Source organism: Mobula birostris, chromosome 8 (genome assembly GCF_030028105.1).
Source record: "Mobula birostris isolate sMobBir1 chromosome 8, sMobBir1.hap1, whole genome shotgun sequence".
NCBI lineage: Eukaryota > Metazoa > Chordata > Chondrichthyes > Myliobatiformes > Myliobatidae > Mobula > Mobula birostris.
In genome coordinates, this window is record NC_092377.1 from 97,769,239 (window position 1) to 97,788,555 (window position 19,317).

Below are 19,317 nucleotides of genomic sequence, written 5' to 3' on the forward strand. Positions count from 1 at the left end.
AGTATGTACTTTAAACTTTGAATTTTGAACCTGCCTCTGCCAGCTGCAGCTCCTGCTCCCTGCCAATGTACAGTGGTATTCTGATTCCCAATATAAGTATACCATATACACACTCAGGTTGGAGGAACAACACCTTATATTCCGTCTAGGTAGCCTCCAACCTGATGGCATGAACATTGACTTCTCAAACTTCCGCTAATGCCCCACCTCCCCCTCGTACCCTATCCGTTATTTATTTATTTATTTATTTACACACATTCTTTCTCTCTCTCTCCTTTTTCTCCTTCTGTCCCTCTCACTATACCTCTTGCCCATCCTCTGGGCTTTCCCCCCTCCCCCTTTTTTTCTCCCTAGGCCTCCTGTCCCATGATCCTCTCATATCTCTTTTGCCAATCACCTGTCCAGCTCTTGGCTCCATCCCTCCCTCTCCTGTCTTCTCCTATCATTTCGGATCTCTCCCTCCCCCTCCCACTTTCAAATCTCTTACTAGCTCTTCTTTCAGTTAGTCCTGGCAAAGGGTCTCGACCCGAAACGTCGACTGTACCTCTTCCTAGAGATGCTGCCTGGCCTGCTGCGTTCACTGGCAACTTTTATGTGTGTTGCTTGAAATTCCAGCATCTGCAGATTTCCTCGTGCTTGTGTTTATAAATGTACCGTCCCCATTTCCTTTTCCTTAAGAAAACTCATACTATTTCTGCCCTGCTTTTGCGTTTCTTTTCAACTTGCAGCCTTGTCTGTAATTGTGAAAGTGTTATTACTAGCTGTCACATGGATATCATCTATAGGTGTGACAGGAGCAGCTTTAAGAAAATTCTGCCTGACAAACTCTGGAAATCTCAAATCAACCCACACACAACATATCAAACTGAAGACAGTATCGGATTGTCTGACAAAGAAACCCTTGGAGATTTTGTTAAAAGATTCATTTTTAACTGCAGAAAATTGCTAAGGATTTAACATAGATTTGAGCTCTGTGAGTTACAAAGCCCCCTATGCCTATAGTGCATGGAAATGTACCAGTGCAGTTTGCTATGTAAGACTTTGCAAAGCATCGAGTTTCTCAAGGTTCTGTTACTTGTACAAGTTCGATAAGGATTTGCTCCCCATGGATTTTCAAACAAATTTACTGGAATGGAATTGAAAATCAAAAAGAAATGTGCATGCTGGAAATCTGAGGTGGGAACAGAAACACCAGAAGTATCTTCAGAACCATCTCAAGTGAGGCAGCATTAGTAGAAGTGAAACAGGGCATAAATCTTACAATTCTGATGAAATGTCATCAACTTAAAAAGTTAAATCTGTTCACTCTCCATGGATGCTGTCGGATCTGCTGAATATTCAGAGTATTCTCTGTTTTAATCTGTTTTGCTTTCTTAGATTTTCTCAAGTATTATGTGCCAGATATTTGGAACCTTATGATTTCATGGTTACTGAATTTACACATTTATTTACATGTTGTGAATAACATTTTGGGACCAATAGCAGAATTAAGTTACTGCTATTTATCACTAACATAGCTTTGCTTAGAAATTCTCAACAGAGCATGTGCAAAGTTTGTGGTGATTGTTATTTTTAGAAATGATCATTTTCTTAATTCGGGTGACATCAGTCCTGTTACATTACCACCTGACTTTGGTTAATTTTATCATTTTGTTAGTATATTTTTTTCTTGAAAGCTTGTATATATATATTGTTTAAGAGTACTTTTGATGTCTGGCCTAATATTTACCAATCAATCAATATCACAAAACCAGATGATTGGATCATTATTACATTGCTAATAGTGCGACCTTTTGCATTGCTTATTGAACAAGCTCCCACATTTTTGACGACACTTTAAAATAGGGGTTCCAACCTTTATCGTGCCATGGACCCCTACCATTAGCTGAAAGGTCCATAGATCCTAGGTTGGGAACTCCTGCTTTAAAAGGTAGAAAAAGTGACTTAAGACTGCAAAGAACACTTTATAAATACATGTCATCCTTTGATTTTTCATGAAATCATAAACAATTGTGTCAATATAAAACCTCTTAGAATTAATGTATCACTTATTAATTTGATGTTTGGGGTCAGTGTTTGTTAGGTTCAATTCGGGCCATGGATTCCCTGTGGAGATCAGTCCAAATGCCAGCATTCTCCAGCTTAAGGAGGAAGTTGCTAAGAGACGAGATGTTCCAATTGACCAGCTGTGTGTGATCTTTGTTGGAAAGGAGCTGAGGAATGACTTGACACTGCAGGTAGGTTCTCTGTCATTTTTTTTCTCGTTCCTTGCTGAGAGGCTGCCAACTCTGAGGCTTATAGCTCTAATAATGCCTATCTGACATTCAGGTCTCAGGTGCAATTGAATAAATGGTGACTGGGGCTTTCTTGAACTTTATTCAATGTAGCTTCGCTAATTCTGACCTTAATTATGCAGCAAATGTGTAAGTAAGGACAGGAGACAAGTCTGCACTAATTGAGCAAATGTTTGCTGTCTGGGTGAGCTAGTTATCTATTTCTGTGTTTTCCTTTTAGTATTCCTTTTCACATTTTTCATTTTCCAATCTTTGCTCAGTACCAAGATAGGAGACATGAATGCGATGAATCCACTGTTTTAAAGGTCAGGGACAACTCAAATAATTGGAAAATTGATGTCTGAATTTTCCCTTGCCCGTTTTTGTAGTCAGTTTGAAAGTTTATAGGGATGAGATGGTTGGATTTTCCTTTTTTATGATCTGTGATATGCTGTTATGATTGGGGAATTTATTGTGCTTGTTGGCTTAATTGAATGGAAATCAACCTTCCATAACATGTAGAAAATCTGTTTTTTGTTGAAAATTTAATTGTTCTGTAGTGAAGATTTTCGCATTGGTTTTGATAGGTTGCATTGTCCAATCAAAGCTTCCTTTATGTATCTTGTGAAGTGGTACTGCTGTTAAACAGATTTATCCACAATTTATTACCTGGCAAAGGCATATTTCCTTTGAAAAAATACTGAAAAAATTGAGTAAAATAAAAGGAGTGACTCAGCTTTGTATGGTTTTACTCTTATCACTTGGACAAATTATATAAAAATGGTAGGACTTTGAACAACTCCCTGATATAATACTTGGTTCTGTTTATAAACCATTGTTTGTACAAAAAAGAATATTGTTTAATGTGATAGATTTATTTTTTAGTTGATGAGGGTCCCACATGAGATTGAGAAATGTTTTTTGTACTTACTATGTACAATATATCACTACTCTGGGAACTATCTATTGCTGCACCATGAAAATGGAGGAATTCTATATCTACTGCATCTGCCCTTTAAGCTTGTATTCTGATACGGAGTAATTCTTTAAATATTTATAAATCTCACTGTTAGAGTTTTACTCTCTGAATATTCTTCATGGAACATCTCTCAGGTCAGTGACCACTGATGTTTATTCCACATACCTGAATAATTTTCCTTTGAAACATTATAGAAGTCTGTTATATCATTCATGTGTGAATTATGTTTATTTGGTCAGGGTTCTAGACAGTACAGGAAGTGAGCAAAGGAAATAAAATAATCAGTTGCTAAATTAATTTTTCCTTGCTTGTTTTTGTAGTCAGTTTGAAAGTTTCTAGGGATGAGATGGTTGGATCTTCACTGTCATCTCACAACATAAAAATCATTAAAAATATTGTGAGATTTTAATAAAGCTATACTCTATGTCTTGAAGCAAGCACATCTTTTTTCCTGTAAAGGAAATGATAATTTTAATATGGACAAAAGAAATAGTACTTCTATTATGTTATCACCCTAAAAACACCTTCTTTCTAATACATCTGAGAACAAATAAACAAATATTAGAAATAGTTTTCCAATTACATACAGTCCAAATTTACATCACATACTGCTGACGTGCTTTATCTGAACTTTAATGATTTCAAATGAGAAGATTGATTTTGCTCTAATAATAGAGATATGTTATTTCAGCTAAACACCTGTGGCAATTACTCTTCCTTGAGTCTCCTTATTTGCTATACCACAGACGTTATACACAAACTACTTCTTTTGGACATGCTTAGTTTGCACATCCCCTGGGGATTACCGGATAAGTACAATACTCTTCATTTTGTTTTACACCGAAGCAATCCACCTTCAGTTCATTCTGCTTGAGTATGCATTAAGCTATAAAAAGGCAAAAAAACAGGTGAGATTTGTGTTGGCTTGCATAAGCTGATGATCACATTCTTTGACTTTGGTAGTTTTAAGTATTTAACCAGACATATTGCAAGTGTCCATTATAAGGGCATTAACATCCACACTGAGACTGTACACCAGTCTTTTTCACTATCCAACAAATATTCTGATCCTAAAATACTGCAAATGATGGGTGCCTCTGAGAAGCAGGTCACAATTTACACAGAGCATGTAACCTGCTGCACTCACTAGAGACATCCTTTTGAACAGAAAACCCTATGAAAAGTAGTGTATATGGTCCAGTCCATTATGGGTAAAGCCCTCCTCACCCTTGAGCACATCAGCATGGAGTGTTGTTGCAGGAAGTCAGCATCCATCATCAGGACTCCCCCAAAGGAACGTCAAGACTCAAAACCACCAAGTTCAGGAACAGTTATTACCCCTCTACCATTAGGCTATTGAACCAAAAGGAATAACTTCACTTGCCCCATCACTGAACTGTTCCCACATCCTATGGACTCACTTCCAAGGACTCTTCATCGCATGTTCTCGATATTTATTGCTTATTTATTTATTTTTTATATTATATTATTTATATTATTTTTTTTTGTATCTGCGCAGTTTATTTTTCTTTTGCACACTGGTTGTATGCCTTGTTGGGTATGGTCTTTCATTGATTCTATTATGGTTATTGGATTTACTGAGTATGTCTGCAAGTAAACAAATCTCAAGGTTGTATATGGTGATGTATATGTACTTTGATAATAAATTTACTTTGAACTTTGAACATTATTCAAAACAATGCACTTTCTTCATTTATATATTTTTTGTGGCCTGAGCCTTACAGGCATTTATTTCTCATCCTAATTACCTTTGAGTAGGTGGTAGTTAGCTGTCTTCGTGAACACACGTGTAGTCATTCTTATGAAAATATTCCCACTTGTTGGAAGTTGCAGGAATTAGACTGAGCAACCTCAAGAGAACATCTATTTATTTCCAATCAAGATGGTGCACGATTTGGAGAGAAATATGCCTTCGAGGTGTCAGGGGTCATAGGTTTGGTAAGTTCTGTCAGGGTAACCTCGGTGTGTAACTTCTGTGTAGATGGTTTGAATGGTTAGGTGTAGGAGATAGGATACCAGTTAGGGAAACTGCTTTGTTCTGGATGGTATTAGACTTATAGCGTATTACTGGAAATGCACTCAGATCAAGCAAGTGAAGAGAACTGCATCACACTCTAGACGTGATTTGTAGATAATGAGGAGAATTTAGGGTATCAAGAAGAAAGCTACTTTCTGTAGGATACTGAGTCATTGGCTTAGTCTTGGAGCTGTAGTAAGAAAATGTGAAGAAGTGTGATCCATGTGACTTTGACCTTGGTGCCAGACGGGGTGGTCTGAGTATCTCAGAAACTGCTGATTTCCTGGGATTTTCATATACAACAATCTCTACAGTTTATAGAAAATGGTACAAAAAACAAAAAAAAATTCAGTAAGCAGTGGTTACATGGGCAAAAGCACCCAGTTAATGAGAGAGGTCAGAGGAGAACAGCCAGACTGGATCAAGCTGACAGGAAGCCTATGGTAACCCAAGTAATCACGCATTACAGCAGTGGTGTGCAGAAGAGCATCTCTGAACGCACAACACATCGAACCTTGAAGTGGATGGGCTACAGTAGCAGAAGATCATCAACAAGAGGTACCTAATAAAGTAGCTACTGAGTGTATAGCCATGTACTTGGCTACATTTTCATGCATCTTGTCAATGAATGGTTGAAAATCACAGTCATTACTATGCTGAGTGCTGATAACTTAATCTATAATTACCTCTAATGACCCAATTACTACAGTAGCATAGTGGTTAATGCAACACTTTACAGCACTAGCTGTAACATTGGGATTCACTTCCTGTGGCTGTCTGTAAGGTATTTGTACGTTTTTCCCCGTGACTGTGTATTTCTTCCAGGTGCTTTGGCTTCCTCCCATGTTCCAAAAACATACAGTTAGGGTTAGTGAGTTGTGGGCCTGCTACATTGGTGCCAGAGGTGTGGTGACACTTGCACAATTCTTTCTGATTTGATTTAATCCAAAGGACATATTTCACTATATGCTTTGATGTCCATGTGTCAAAAATATCTAATCTTTAAGATAATGTTTAAATCTTTAATCTTTATCAGATGGTTTGTCTAGCATCCAGTACTGGATTATCAGAAATGCTGTCTGTCAAATTACTGAGAAAACCAAAACTCTCTGTTGCATTTTCCATTGACACTGCCCCTCTCTGCCAACTAGCTGAAAATTAACAACATTGTTCGTGATTTGTGTTATTTGTGACCCAGAGATTAGCTTTGAACCGTATATTTGTGTCATTCCTAAAACTGTTTTTTCTTTGGTCAACACATCATCTGCTCAACTCCCCACCTTGGTCTTCTCTCTCTAAAATCCTTGGCCATGCTTTTCTTAGCTCCCAATTTAACAATCGCAATGTACAAGTGCAATTTTCCACAATACCAAAATATTTAATTGTCATTTCATTAATTTTAAGATATAATGTTGTGATAAGCCATTGTACAAATGCCTGCTCTTTATTTATTTAGTATTAATAAGAACCAGTTCCTGTTTTACACCAATCTGGTGTATAGTTGATAGTGAAGCTGCTCCTCCAACATATTTGCTTTTCCTATGTTTTACTATCAAGTTGATTCCAGTATACAATAAGATAGAGTATTTGAATTGGTTCTCCACAACACAATAGGAATGATATCAGGTATTTGAAAAGACAAATCTTTTTTCAATGTGCGTTTTCAATCTCTTCATTTCCTTCTAATTTGCTTGTCCATATTGATATTGTAAGTACTGTGAAAATTATTTTTGAATTGTGCTGGATTTAAACAATGCTGATTTTTAAACTACTACTAATTGAATCGCTGCAGAAATCTTCACAGAAATCTAAAAAGCAGCCATTAAAATTCCTTGGCAAATTCATCTAAACTCCTCAGACAGGTGACTCTTAGTAGATGGGAACAAATGTTGTTGATTTGCTTTTAGATACCTTGTCCCTGTAGATATAAAGAGGACAAGGTTATAGCAGGTGTTGCTGCCGCCACATGACAAATGGGATGAACCATACATGAATTCCATGAATTCTCTGTTCCTTTGATTCTGTACCATTTCCACCCATTCCACGTTCAACCTTATTAACTTGTTCAGGAGCGTAGTGCTCCTCCATCATGTTGTCTAGGTTCAATTTATGTTCTTTCAGGTATATCATTAAGACACAGTAAATGATCAGCTGCTTGACTTTACTGACGTTGAGTGAGAAGTTGTTGTTGTGGCACCACTCAGCCAGATTTTCAATCTCCCTCCTGTATGCTGATTCACCATCACTTTTGATTCGACCAACAACAGCCGTGTCGTCAGCTAACTTGAATATGACATTGGAGCTGTGCTTAGCCACACAATTATAAGTGTAAAGCAAGTAGAGCAGGGGGCTAAGCATACAGCCTGTGGTGCACCTGTGCTTGACGGAAGATTGTGGAGATGTTGCTGCCAATCCAAACTGACTGGGGTCTGCAAGAGAAGAAATCAAGGATCCAATTGCTCAAGGAGGTTTTGAGACCTTGAAGCTTATTGATTAGTTTTGAGGGGATGCTAGTGTTGAATGCCGAGCCGTAGTCAATAAAGAGCATCCTGATGTATGCATCTTTGCTGTTCAGATGTTCCAAAGTTGAGTGAATGGAATGGCATTAAGCAAATTGGAGTGGATCCAAGCTGCATCTCAGCAGTAGTTGACTTGTTTGATACCAACCACTCAAAACACTTCATCCTGGTGGATGTAAGTGCTACTTGAATAATAGTCATTGAGACAGGTTACCACATTCTTCTTAGGCACCGGTATAATTGAAGCCTGCTTTAAGCGAGAGGCTAAAGATCCCTGTGAACACTGCAGCCAGTTAATCAGCACAGGTCTTTCGTACTTGGTCAGGTAACCCATCTAGGCCATATGCTTTCCGGGGGTTTACCATGCTGTCACATCAGTCTCCGAGACTAAAATTGCAGGGTTATTGGGGGCTGTGGGAGTTGAGTTCATGGTTCCTCTGTAGCTTGACAGTCAAAGTGAACATAGAAAGCATTGAGTTCATCTGGAAGTGAAACGCTGTTGTTACCTATGTCTCTTGATTTCACTTTGTAAGAGGTGATGGCGTTCAAGCCCTGCCACAGCTTTCGAGCATCCACGATTGATTCATGTTTATTCCTGAATAGTCCAGAATTGCCACTTCGCCTGTGAGATGGCTTTCTGGAGTTTGTACTTTGACCCCTTATAATTTTCTTGGTTGCCGGATTTGAATGCCTCTGATCTGGCCCTCAGCAGACTGTGGATCTCATGGTTCATCCGAAGCTTTTGGTTGGGGAAGACTGAATGATTTTTGTGGGGACAAACTCATCTACAACAGTTTTTATAAAGTCCGTGACAACTGTGGTGTATCCATTAAGATGCAGAGATGAGTCCTTGTTGAACATGCCCAGTCCACCGACTCAAAGCAGTCCCAGAGTCACTCCTCTGACTCTCAGGACCATCCCTTTGTTGTCCTAATCTCTGTTGCTTTTTTTCTGCTAGTATTGTCATAATCATTGTTTAAAACATATGATTAAACACCTGCATAATTAACTTAAATTAGTTGGATGCACTTACGTCTACTTATTCACATTAGGCTAGTTGTGTCAGTGATCAGATAAATTGTTCTTATTCATCAAGATATAATTTACTCATCTATTCATGGGTATTTTCCTTGATGTAGTTTTGGTGCTACAGTATTGGTTTTATTAATATGTTGGTAACCATTTACCATCAGATTGATTGATATCAACTTGAATGTCAATTATTTTGGAAATATTACAGCTGGAAAATAATATTAATGATATCTGATTTTTAAATATGATTTATTACTTGGTATTGCAGAATATTATTAGTCTGATTTTCATATTATTCATTTTTTTTGTATTAATTTGGGACCAATTTTAATCTGGCATCGTTGGCAGTACACAGATGAACTGTGAGTTTGTTTTGTGTCATTGATATTCACACCAGAAAATCAGAAATGTTGTCTTGAAAACAGCAAGTTTATTGTGAAATGACTGGTAACGTTATTTTACCAGTAGCTGTATATTACAGAACTTTGAGATGTAAATTTAATATCTGAAATATGCACATATATAATGAGTTTAAGAGAGTAAGAACATGTCAGAGTGTTTATTTGGAGTGCTTTGATTAATGACTAGCTGCTACAATTCTTTGTGTGGTTGTAACTCTATTGATTATGAACAAATACTGTAATTGTTTAATGTCTTATGCTAGAATAAATATGAAGTGCAAGTGCGCGCACACACACACACACACACACACACACACACACACAGTATGGTTTATTTGCAAATCTTAGGACAGAATAAAATCTCCACTGTATTTGTACTAGTTATCTCATAATATTGATAGAAAATTGGGGCAAAAAATAAAGAGGCATAAAACATGAAAACTTGCATATTAATCTAGTTTCTAATCTTCCAAGTAGACCTTTACTAAAAGATTGATGCAAGCAAGGGAGGAATCCTGCAGACTTTTAGCACTATTGACTGAATAGTTACTACATTCTACCACATTTGATATCCTTTTTCTCTCATATGTCTTTCCCTTCATTTGAAGTTCCATGTTCAAAGTAAATTTCTTATCAAAATACATATATGTCACCATATACTACCTTGATATTCATTTTCTTGCAGGCATTTACAGGAAAATAAAGAATACATTAGAATTTATTAAAAACTATATAGCGTAGATTAGATTAGATTATGAGGACATGCAGTCCTCTTTTATTATCATTTAGTAATGCATGCATTAAGAAATGATACAATTTGTTCCTCCAGAATGATATCACAGAAACACAAGACAAACCAAGACTAAAAAAACTGACAAGAAGCACATAATGATAACATATAGTTAAAATAGTGCAAGCAATACCGTAATTTGAAAGAAGAACAGACCATGGGCATGGTAAATAGTCTCAAAGTCTCTCGAAAGTCCCATCATCTCATGCAGACAGTTGAAGGGAGAAACTCTCCCTGCCATGAGCTTCCAGCGCCGCAAACTTGCCGATGCAGCATCCTGGAAGCACCCGACCACAGTCCGACTCCAAGTCCATCTGAAAACTTCGAGCCTCCAACCAGCTCTCCGACACCAAGCACCGAGCACCATCTCTGCCGAGCACTTCGAGCCCAGCCTAGGCAACAGGCAATAGGCAAAGCCGAGGATTTGGGACCTTCCCCTCCGGAGATTCTTGATCGCACAGTAGCAGCGGCAGCGAAGCAGGCATTTCAGAAGATTTTCCAGATGTTCCTCCGTGCTTCTCATGGCTGTCTCCATCAAATCAGGATTGTGCACGGCATCCTAGTTCACAAATACGATATCATTCAGAGCGGCTGCGTGCACTGCATCGCGCCGCCATCTTCTCCTCCCCTTTATATGAACAAAGACTGACATAAAAACAACGTGCAAAAGAAGACATGTTGTGCAAAAAAAGTACTGAGAATATGAGTTGTAAAGAGTCCCTGAAGGTGTGTCTGTAGGTCATAGAATCAATTCAGAGATGTGGTGAATGAAATTATCCACACTAGTTCAGGATCCTGATGGTTGTAGAATAATTACCGTTACGGAATCTGGTGGTGTGGGACGTAAAGTTTCTGTACCTCCTGTCTGGTGGTGATGGGAAGAGGGCATAGCCTGGATAGTGGATGCCCTTGATGATGGATGCTGCTTTCTTGTAGCATTGCTCAATGTGAATGTGCTCAATGCTGTGGAGGGCTTTGCCTGTGATGGACAGGGCTGTATCTACCACTTTATGTAATCTTCGCAATTCCTGGATAATGGTGTTTCTATGCCAGGCTGTGATGCAACCAGTTAGGATACTCCCCACTGTATATCTGTCGAAGTTTTTCAAAGTTTTTGGTAACATACTGAATCTACGCAAACATCTAAGGAAGTAGGGGTGTTGTCTTTGTGATGACACTTACATACTGGTTCCAGGACAGATTTTCTAATATGATGATGGCAATGAATTTAAGGTTACTCACACTCTCTGCCTCGGATCTCCTGATAAGGACTGGCTCTTGGACCTCTAGCTTCTTCCACTTGTAGTCAATAATCAGCTCTTTGGTTTTGACAATGTTGAGTGAGAGGTTGTTATTGTGGCCCCACTCAGCCAGATTTTCAATCTCCCTCGTATATGCCGATTCGTCACCACTTTTGATTTGACCAACGACAACAGTGGTATCATCAGCAAACTTAAATATGGTGTTGGAGATGTACTTAGCCACACACTCATAGGCATAAAGCAAGTAGAACAACGGGGAGGGGGGTGAGGAGAAGGATAAGCACACAGCCTTGTAGTGCACCTGTGCTTTTGGAGATTGTGGAGGAGATGTTGTTGCCAATCCAAACTCACTGAAGTCTGCAAGTGAGGACATCGAGGATCCGGTTGCACAAAGAGGTATCAAGGCCAAAATCTTGGAGATTATTGATTAGTTTCAAGGGGGTAATAATGTAGCAGATCAGGCAGCATCCATGGAGGGGAAAAGATATTTGACATTTTGGGATAAGAGCCTTCATCTGGACTGACTGGATGAATCTAAATGACTGGTTGGTAAGTGGTTAAGGCATTAGTCTAGTGATCTGAAGGTCGCTAGTTCGAGCCTCAGCTGAGGCAGGGTGTTGTGTCCTTGAGCAAGGCACTTAACCACACATTGCTCTGCGATGACACCAGTGCCAAGCTGTATCGGCCCTGGTGCCTTTCCCTTGGACAACATTGGTGGCGTGGAGAGGGGAGACTTGCAGCATGGGCAACTGCTGGTCTTCCATACAACCTTGCCCAGGCCTGCGCCCTGGAAACCTTCCAAGGCGCAAATCTATGGTCTCACGAGACTAACGGATGCCTATAATAAAAACGATTATATGACTTTGCTATGAGCTGGATGTATATAATTATTTGGCTGGTTGAATTTGTTGCTCTTTTCATTAATATTCTGAGCTCACACAGCCACATGGTTGAAGTCCTTGTTTAAAATTACCTGTAAGATTTTCTGCAAAAGATTATCAACCTTAGACACCTGGGTTTCTTTCTGCATAGATGCTGCCAGACCTACTGAGTTTGTACAGCAAATTTTGTTTTTCTTTACAACCTTCACCTTCTGTAGTTTTCTGATTTTCATTTGTGAAACTCAGATCAACTTCCACACCAAATGGTCTTCTTGAGGATTTGTATTGGATAATGGTCGGCAGTGTCAGTCATTTCAATTTGAACAGTTTGTGAAACAAAATGGTATCAAACATCATTTCAGGTAACCCAGCTTCAGATAGGAAAGTGGAGATCAAATACATACAGTGAAACAGACACTGGAGGAAACAGTTATGCAAGGCAGATCAAAGAACTCGCAATGAAGCATTGTCTCACAGATTTTCTTTTGAGCTGTAAATCGATGCTGCATTCTATGACTGCAGGAATGTTGTTACACAGAAGACTCAGGTAGTGTCTGAGCCTTGCTTTAACTGGATCTGGAAAGGTTCTTGAGAAAAAGTGAGCTGAAACAATGCTACCTTTTCAAAGTCCTCAGGAAATCTGTTATATTTGCAGTGTGCCATGCCCATTCTGCCTGCTGCTATCTCCATAAGGTGGAGGAGAACAATTCCACTAACTAGGAGTAGGGTGTCACACTGCTGTGATATGTTGCATAAATCATCTGTAGCTGATTGAAAATGATTGACAGTCTCAGAACCTTAGGCCCTTTGCCTCCACAGGAAGAGTAATCCAGGCATGATGCATTGTCAAGTGTCTACTTGTACAAAGAGGCAAATCTAAATAATGACATTTTGTGAAAATGTTTGCATTTATGTAGATTTGTCACTGGTTGCACGAAGAATTTGAGATGTCCAATGCTATTTTCCCTCTACCTTTATCGGCATCCTCTGATAAGGAGGTCTTGAATTTTTAGTTTACATTTTCCTGTTTCTGGTTGCACACCACTGTTAAGGCACAGATTCTACAAGAAATATAGAAGTCTCTGTAATTATAATCAAATTCTGCAATACTGCTCCAAAATTCAGCTGTGTTTGGTACAAAGAACTCTCTTACATTTCAATTCTCAAGAAATCTGCAAGTGATAGACCTGATTTTATGTGCAGAGGCCACAATGTGTATGAGTAACATTTGTGTAGTCAGTGCAGCAGAATAGGTGTTAAATAAGCACTTCATCAGGACTAGTAGTACCACCAGAAAATCACAATTTAATGTGATAAGTTACACAAAGCACACAAACATGCTGCAAAAGTTATTTGCAATTCCACTAGCACAAAAAAGGGGATTCATCGTGCCTAGAGAAACAAGACTTCTTTGATTTATCAGTGGTTGGTTATTCTGCAATTAACTCACCTCCTATCTCTTCTAGAACAACACCCACACAAAATACTGGAGAATCTCAGCAGGTCAGCATCTACGGAGTTGACTTTTCAGGTTGAGACCCTTCATTAGGAATTGGCCCAGAACTTCAACTGTTTATTCCTCTCCACAGATGCTGCCTGACCTGCTGAGTTTCTCCAGCATTTTGTGTGTGTCGTTCGGGATCTGCACAGTCTCTTGTGTTCCTATCTCTTCTAAGATTTCCAGCTATCTGCCAAATTCAAATCAGTGTTGTGATTGAATATTTGCTCGGAAGAGTGTAGCATGTCATCATTCAGGACAAAAATGCCCATTTGATTGACATTTATTCCTTCGTATGTCCACCACCATTGCAACAGCAAACAATATGTTTGCAAGAAATGTGACAAATGTTCAGGGGATATATGCATGGGGTTCTGCATTGATACGTTCCAATGAGACAGAGAAAGGATGGTAGAGTACAGGAACTGTGGTGTACATAGGCTCTTATAAATCTAGTCAAGAAGAAAAGAAGAGCTTACAAAACGTTCAAAAAGCTAGATAGTGATCGAGATCTAGAAGATTATAAGGCTAGCAGGAAGGAGCTTAAGAATGAAATTAGGAGAGCCAGAAGGGGCCATAAGAAGGTCTTAGCGGACAGGATTAAGGAAAACTCCAAGGCATTCTACAGTTATGTGAAAAGCAAGAGGATAAGACATGAGAGAATAGGACCAATCAAATGTGAGAGTGGAAAACTGTGTTTGGAACTGGAGGAGATGGCAGAGGTACTTAATGAATACTTTGCTTCAGTATTCACTACAGAAAAGGATCTTGGCGATGGTAGGAATGACTTGCAGCGGACTGAAAAGCTTGAGCATGTAGATATTAAGGAAGAGGATGTGCTGGAGCTTTTGGAAAGCATCAAGTTGGATAAGTCACTGGGACTGGACGGAATGTACCCCAGGCTACTGTGGGAAGTGAGGGAGGAGATGTTGAGCCTCTGGCAATGATCTTTGCATCATCAATGAGGACGGGAGAGGTTCTGGAGAATCGGAGGGTTGCGGATGTTGTTCCCTTATTCAAGAAAGGGAGTAGAGATAGCCCAGGAAATTATAGACCAGTGAGTCTTACTTCAGTGGTTGGTAAGTTGATGGAGGAGATACTGAAAGGCAGGCAGAACATTTGGAGAGGCATAGTATGATTAGGAATAGTCAGCATGGCTTTGTGAAAGGCAGGTTGTGCCTTATGAGCCTGATTGAATTTTTTGAGGATATGACGAAACACATTGATGAAGGTAGAGCAGTAGATGTAGTGTATATGGATTTTAGCAAGACATTTGATAAGGTACCCCATGTAAGGTTTATGGAGAAAGTAAGGATACATGGGATCCAAGGGAACATTGCTTTGTGGATCCAGAACTGACTTGCGCACGGAAGGCAACGAGTGGTTGTAGACGGGTCATATTCTGCATGGAGGCCGGTGACCAGTGGTGTGCCTCAGGGATTTGTTCTGGAACCCCTACTCTTTGTGATTTTTATAAATGACCTGGATGAGGAGGTGGAGGGATGGTTTAGTAAATTTGTTGATGACACAAAGGTTGGGGGTGTTGTGGATAGTGTGGAGGGCTGTCAGAGATAACAGTGGGTCATTGGTTGGATGCAAAACTGAGCTAAGGAGTGGCAGATGGAGTTCAACCCAGATAAGTGTGAGGTGGTTCATTTTGGTAGGTCAAAAATAATGGCAGAATATAGCATTAATACCTAGAATCTTGGCAGTGTGGAGGATCAGAGGGATCTTGGGGTCCGAGTCCACAGGACACTCAAAGCTGCTATGCAGGTTGACTCTGTAGTTAGAAGGCATATGGTACATTGGCCTTCATCAATCGTGGGATTGAGTTTAAGAGCTGAGAGATAATGTTGCAACTATATAGGACCCTGGTCAGACCCCACTTGGAGTACTGTGCTCAATTCTGGTCGTCTCACTACAGGAAGGATGTGGAAACCATAGAAAGGGTGCAGAGGAGATTTACAAGGATGTTGCTTAGATTGGGGAGCATGCCTTACGAGAATAGGTTGAGTGAACTCGACCTTTTCTCCTTGGAGCGACGGAGGATGAGAGGTGACTTGATAGAGGTGTACAAGATAATGAGAGGCATTGATTGTGTGGGTAGTCAGAGGCTTTTTCCCAGGGTTGAAATGGCTAACATGGGAGGGCATAGTTTTAAGGTGGTTGGAAGAAAGCACAGAGGAGATGTCAGGGGTAAGTTTTTTACACAGAGAGTGGTGAGTGCGTGGAATGGGCTGCCGGCACCGGCGTGGAGGCGGAAACGATAGGGTCTTTTAAGAGACTCCTGGATGGATACATGGAGCTTAGAAAATAGAGGGCTATGGGTAGGCCTAGGTAGTTCAAAGGTAAGGACATGTTCAGTAGATCTTTGTAGGCCGAGGGGCCTCGTTTGTGCTGTAGGTTTTCTATGTTTCTATGTTTCTAATATGTCATAACTATTTCACTGACACACCTGTCAAGCTTGTTATCTCCACCACCCCTATCATCAATTAATCAAAATCATGGGGAAGTCCCTATTTTATTTTGTCATGGTACTGAGTTTGCTGACCATGAAATTCTAAACTCAAATAATAACCTTAAGCCCTATCAGATATAAATAGCCATGAATACTTTCCCTAAAGGGAGATTCTACTGTAACTTCAAAGACTAGTTTACTGCCCTGTTTAGTCTCCTTGATGAGTTTAGCTGCCAGTACCCTCTATTTGAGTAGTGGGTCTCCTCTCCCTAACTTGGAGAAAATACTTCCAGCGAACAAAGTAATTTAAGCACAGTTCATTTATTTGCAGCAATGCACCTTTAAATCCAAACAAAATTCTTAAAACACATTTAAAACCCACGGAGGATTTATGTCTTATAAGACATTTCCAAATTACAAACTATTTTAGAAACACGAATGACTTAAAAAACACAGGTACAATTCCTATCAACTAAAAAGGCATACCAATGATGCAAATGAACAAATTGTCTGTTGCAGAAATCAAAGCCAGAGGATGGATTATCCCACCTTTCTATCATTTTTCTTGATGTTCTTTAACCATTCCTAATAAGCTTGAATGGCTCTCTACATTTATACAGTTTCTTTGCCACTTAGGTGACTTCACATGTACAGTACTGTGCAAAAGTCTTAGACACCCTAGAGTTTTTATAAGACTTCTGATGGTATGGCCCCTGCAGAGCCCTGATCTCAACATCATCAAGGCTGCTTGGGATTACCTGGAGAGACAGAAGTAAGCAAGACAGCCAAAGTTTGCAGAAGTACCATGCCAAGTTCTCCAAGATGCTTGGAACAACCTACTAGCCAATTTTCTTATAAAACTACATGACAGAATATTGATTTGATATAGCTTTTCCACTGTTTACTACTCTTTATAGTTTTATTTTTGATATTTAGAAACTTTTCATGCCATTATTTTTGAATGCATCTTTGCTTTTTTTTACATGCACCTAAGACTTTTGCACCGTCTTACTGTTTACTTTTTCTCTGATACCATTTTACAGAAATGGTCTAAAAGCTTTTAGAGACACAGTTCCCAGCTACCCATAATTAATGCTGTAAACCTGAGTTCTCTGAGTACATAAAACTCTCAACCTATTAATAGATCAGTTATTGATATGCTAAATCATTGTCTCCATCTGTCTGCATTCTTTGAACTAACCAATTTAGCCATCTAGACTGTTTGGAAATAAGCCAAATTAAGTAACCCATTGTCTTAGACTGCACCTCTTGACTAGTGATAAACCAGGCGCAGTGGCCCAATATCCTGCTTCCTACAGACAGAGTGTCTGCTATATTATATATAGAACTTGTTTGCAAAACTGCTCTACAGACAGTACTTTGTTTTAACTTCAGACTGATTACTGCTTGCTATTTACATTATAATAACTGAAGACTGTCTCCCATTTATGCCCAGAAGCTAAATAAAGGACGTAATTGGAAGTTTAACTTTTGCTGTTTGATCTTACAAGCGGCAGTTACTGTGATTAGAAAGTTGAGCTTGGCAAACATGAGGCCTCCTCGTCTAGGAAGCAAATATTCATCGCAATTTCATGCTGGGAATATTTTCACAAGTTGGGATGCAGCAATTCAGGTAGTGATTAACCAGCACCTTCTCAAAGAAAATTGGGAATTGACAAGCTAGTCTTATCAGCAATGCCCAAACCTGTGAATTAATATTCTGTGACATAAAAATTGTAATGTGATAGGTGATTTTTGTTGTCCACTTGTATAATAACACAGATATAAATCTGAGCTTTTAAAAGAATTGAAGGGGATATTTAAAAAGAATAAATACGTAGTGTGAAGCTAAGATCAAAATTACATTACAAGAGTACCTTAAGGAAGGGGAATATTAGAGGAAAGTAAACATCAGAGGCAATTAATTTCCATTTAGTCTGATGGAAATTTCATGGGGTATTTCCATGCTGTCATCATCATTTGATATGTCCCTTAATCGTTGGGTTAAGGGAACACTAAGATGTAAACTTTGAAGTTTCTGTTAGGAAACTGAAATTACCCGTGTGAGGGGAAAGAGATATATTTCTATTAATAAACCTACTCTATTAATTTCTGTTAATAGGTTCTATTATCATAAGATATAATCTATCAAAAATGAACTTTTTATCAATTAACCCATAAAGAGGGGCAGAATAACTAAATATATTCTGAATACAATGTCAGATTTTTAATGAATGTGTAATCTTAACCATTTGTAGCAGACTTTGCCAGTATCCTATTTGTTAAAATACTTTGTTCATATTATTGAGTATGGGAGTTGTTACTGAAAGGAGACCATAAGCACAATAGGTTTTGAGAAATTTTATTTTCATCATGGAGACTTGAGCTTGAATCTCAACCAGAAAGACCTTTCATCATTCCTTTTTCTCTCTAGAAGCGAAGAGTAATAATGAAAGCGCATTTGGAAGGGCACCTGCCAATGTTCCTGATAGCAGAAGGTGTCCCTTGACACTTGCTTTGATAAAAGTAATGAATAGCTGTAATTGCATCATGCTGCCAGACAAAGCTATACAATGGAGAGACTTTGAAATCTTACCAAAATGGCAAAGGACGAGTACTATATCTTTGTAAATGGAACTATAGAAACATGTGCATATGAATAAAAGTATTATAACAGCAATTCCAATTTAATTGGTCCTGACATCTCACAGCTATTATTAACGTTTGCCAAAAGGAACGAATGCTTTGGGCCTAATTTTTGCTGCAAGGAGACACCTTGTACAGAATGTGTGCCCTTACTGGGAGGCCCAAAGCTACCTGAAACTTGAACCATTGAAGCATTAGCCTCATTAATATTAAAACCTTCTGGATTCAATATTGAACAAAACTAGCAAAAGATAAACTGCTAGAAGAACTCGGTGGATCAAGTAGCATCTGTAGAGTCAAAGGGACGTTGACAGTTCATGTTGAGAGCTCACTTGAGGATTGAGAGTGTAGAGACAAGATGATCCATATATGAAATTGAGAAGGAGGGATGGGACAGAGGATATTAGGTGCTAGGTGGAACCAGGTGGAACCAAACCAAAATATAATGAGTTCAAACACATGATGAAAACCTCTGAGCTGTGAGTGCTGCTTTTCATGAATGTCTGTATACACTGATTAATGCTGTTTTGGTAATTGTTC

The 19,317-nt window shown here is 39.0% G+C and overlaps 1 protein-coding gene across 6 annotated transcripts in view; it reads left to right on the forward strand.

The window, feature by feature from the left end:
- The window catches only part of prkn (parkin RBR E3 ubiquitin protein ligase), a 1,184,373-nt gene that overhangs the window by 178,790 nt on the left and 986,266 nt on the right, over window positions 1-19,317 (forward strand). For 5 of the 6 annotated variants that reach the window (XM_072265746.1, XM_072265747.1, XM_072265749.1 and 2 more), the window contains exon 2: window positions 2,074-2,237. The exons of the other annotated variant lie outside the window; for it this stretch is intronic. In XM_072265746.1, the coding sequence (XP_072121847.1) occupies window positions 2,074-2,237 (164 nt within the window). The remainder of the gene's footprint in view (window positions 1-2,073; window positions 2,238-19,317) is intronic. 6 annotated transcript variants of the gene reach the window in all.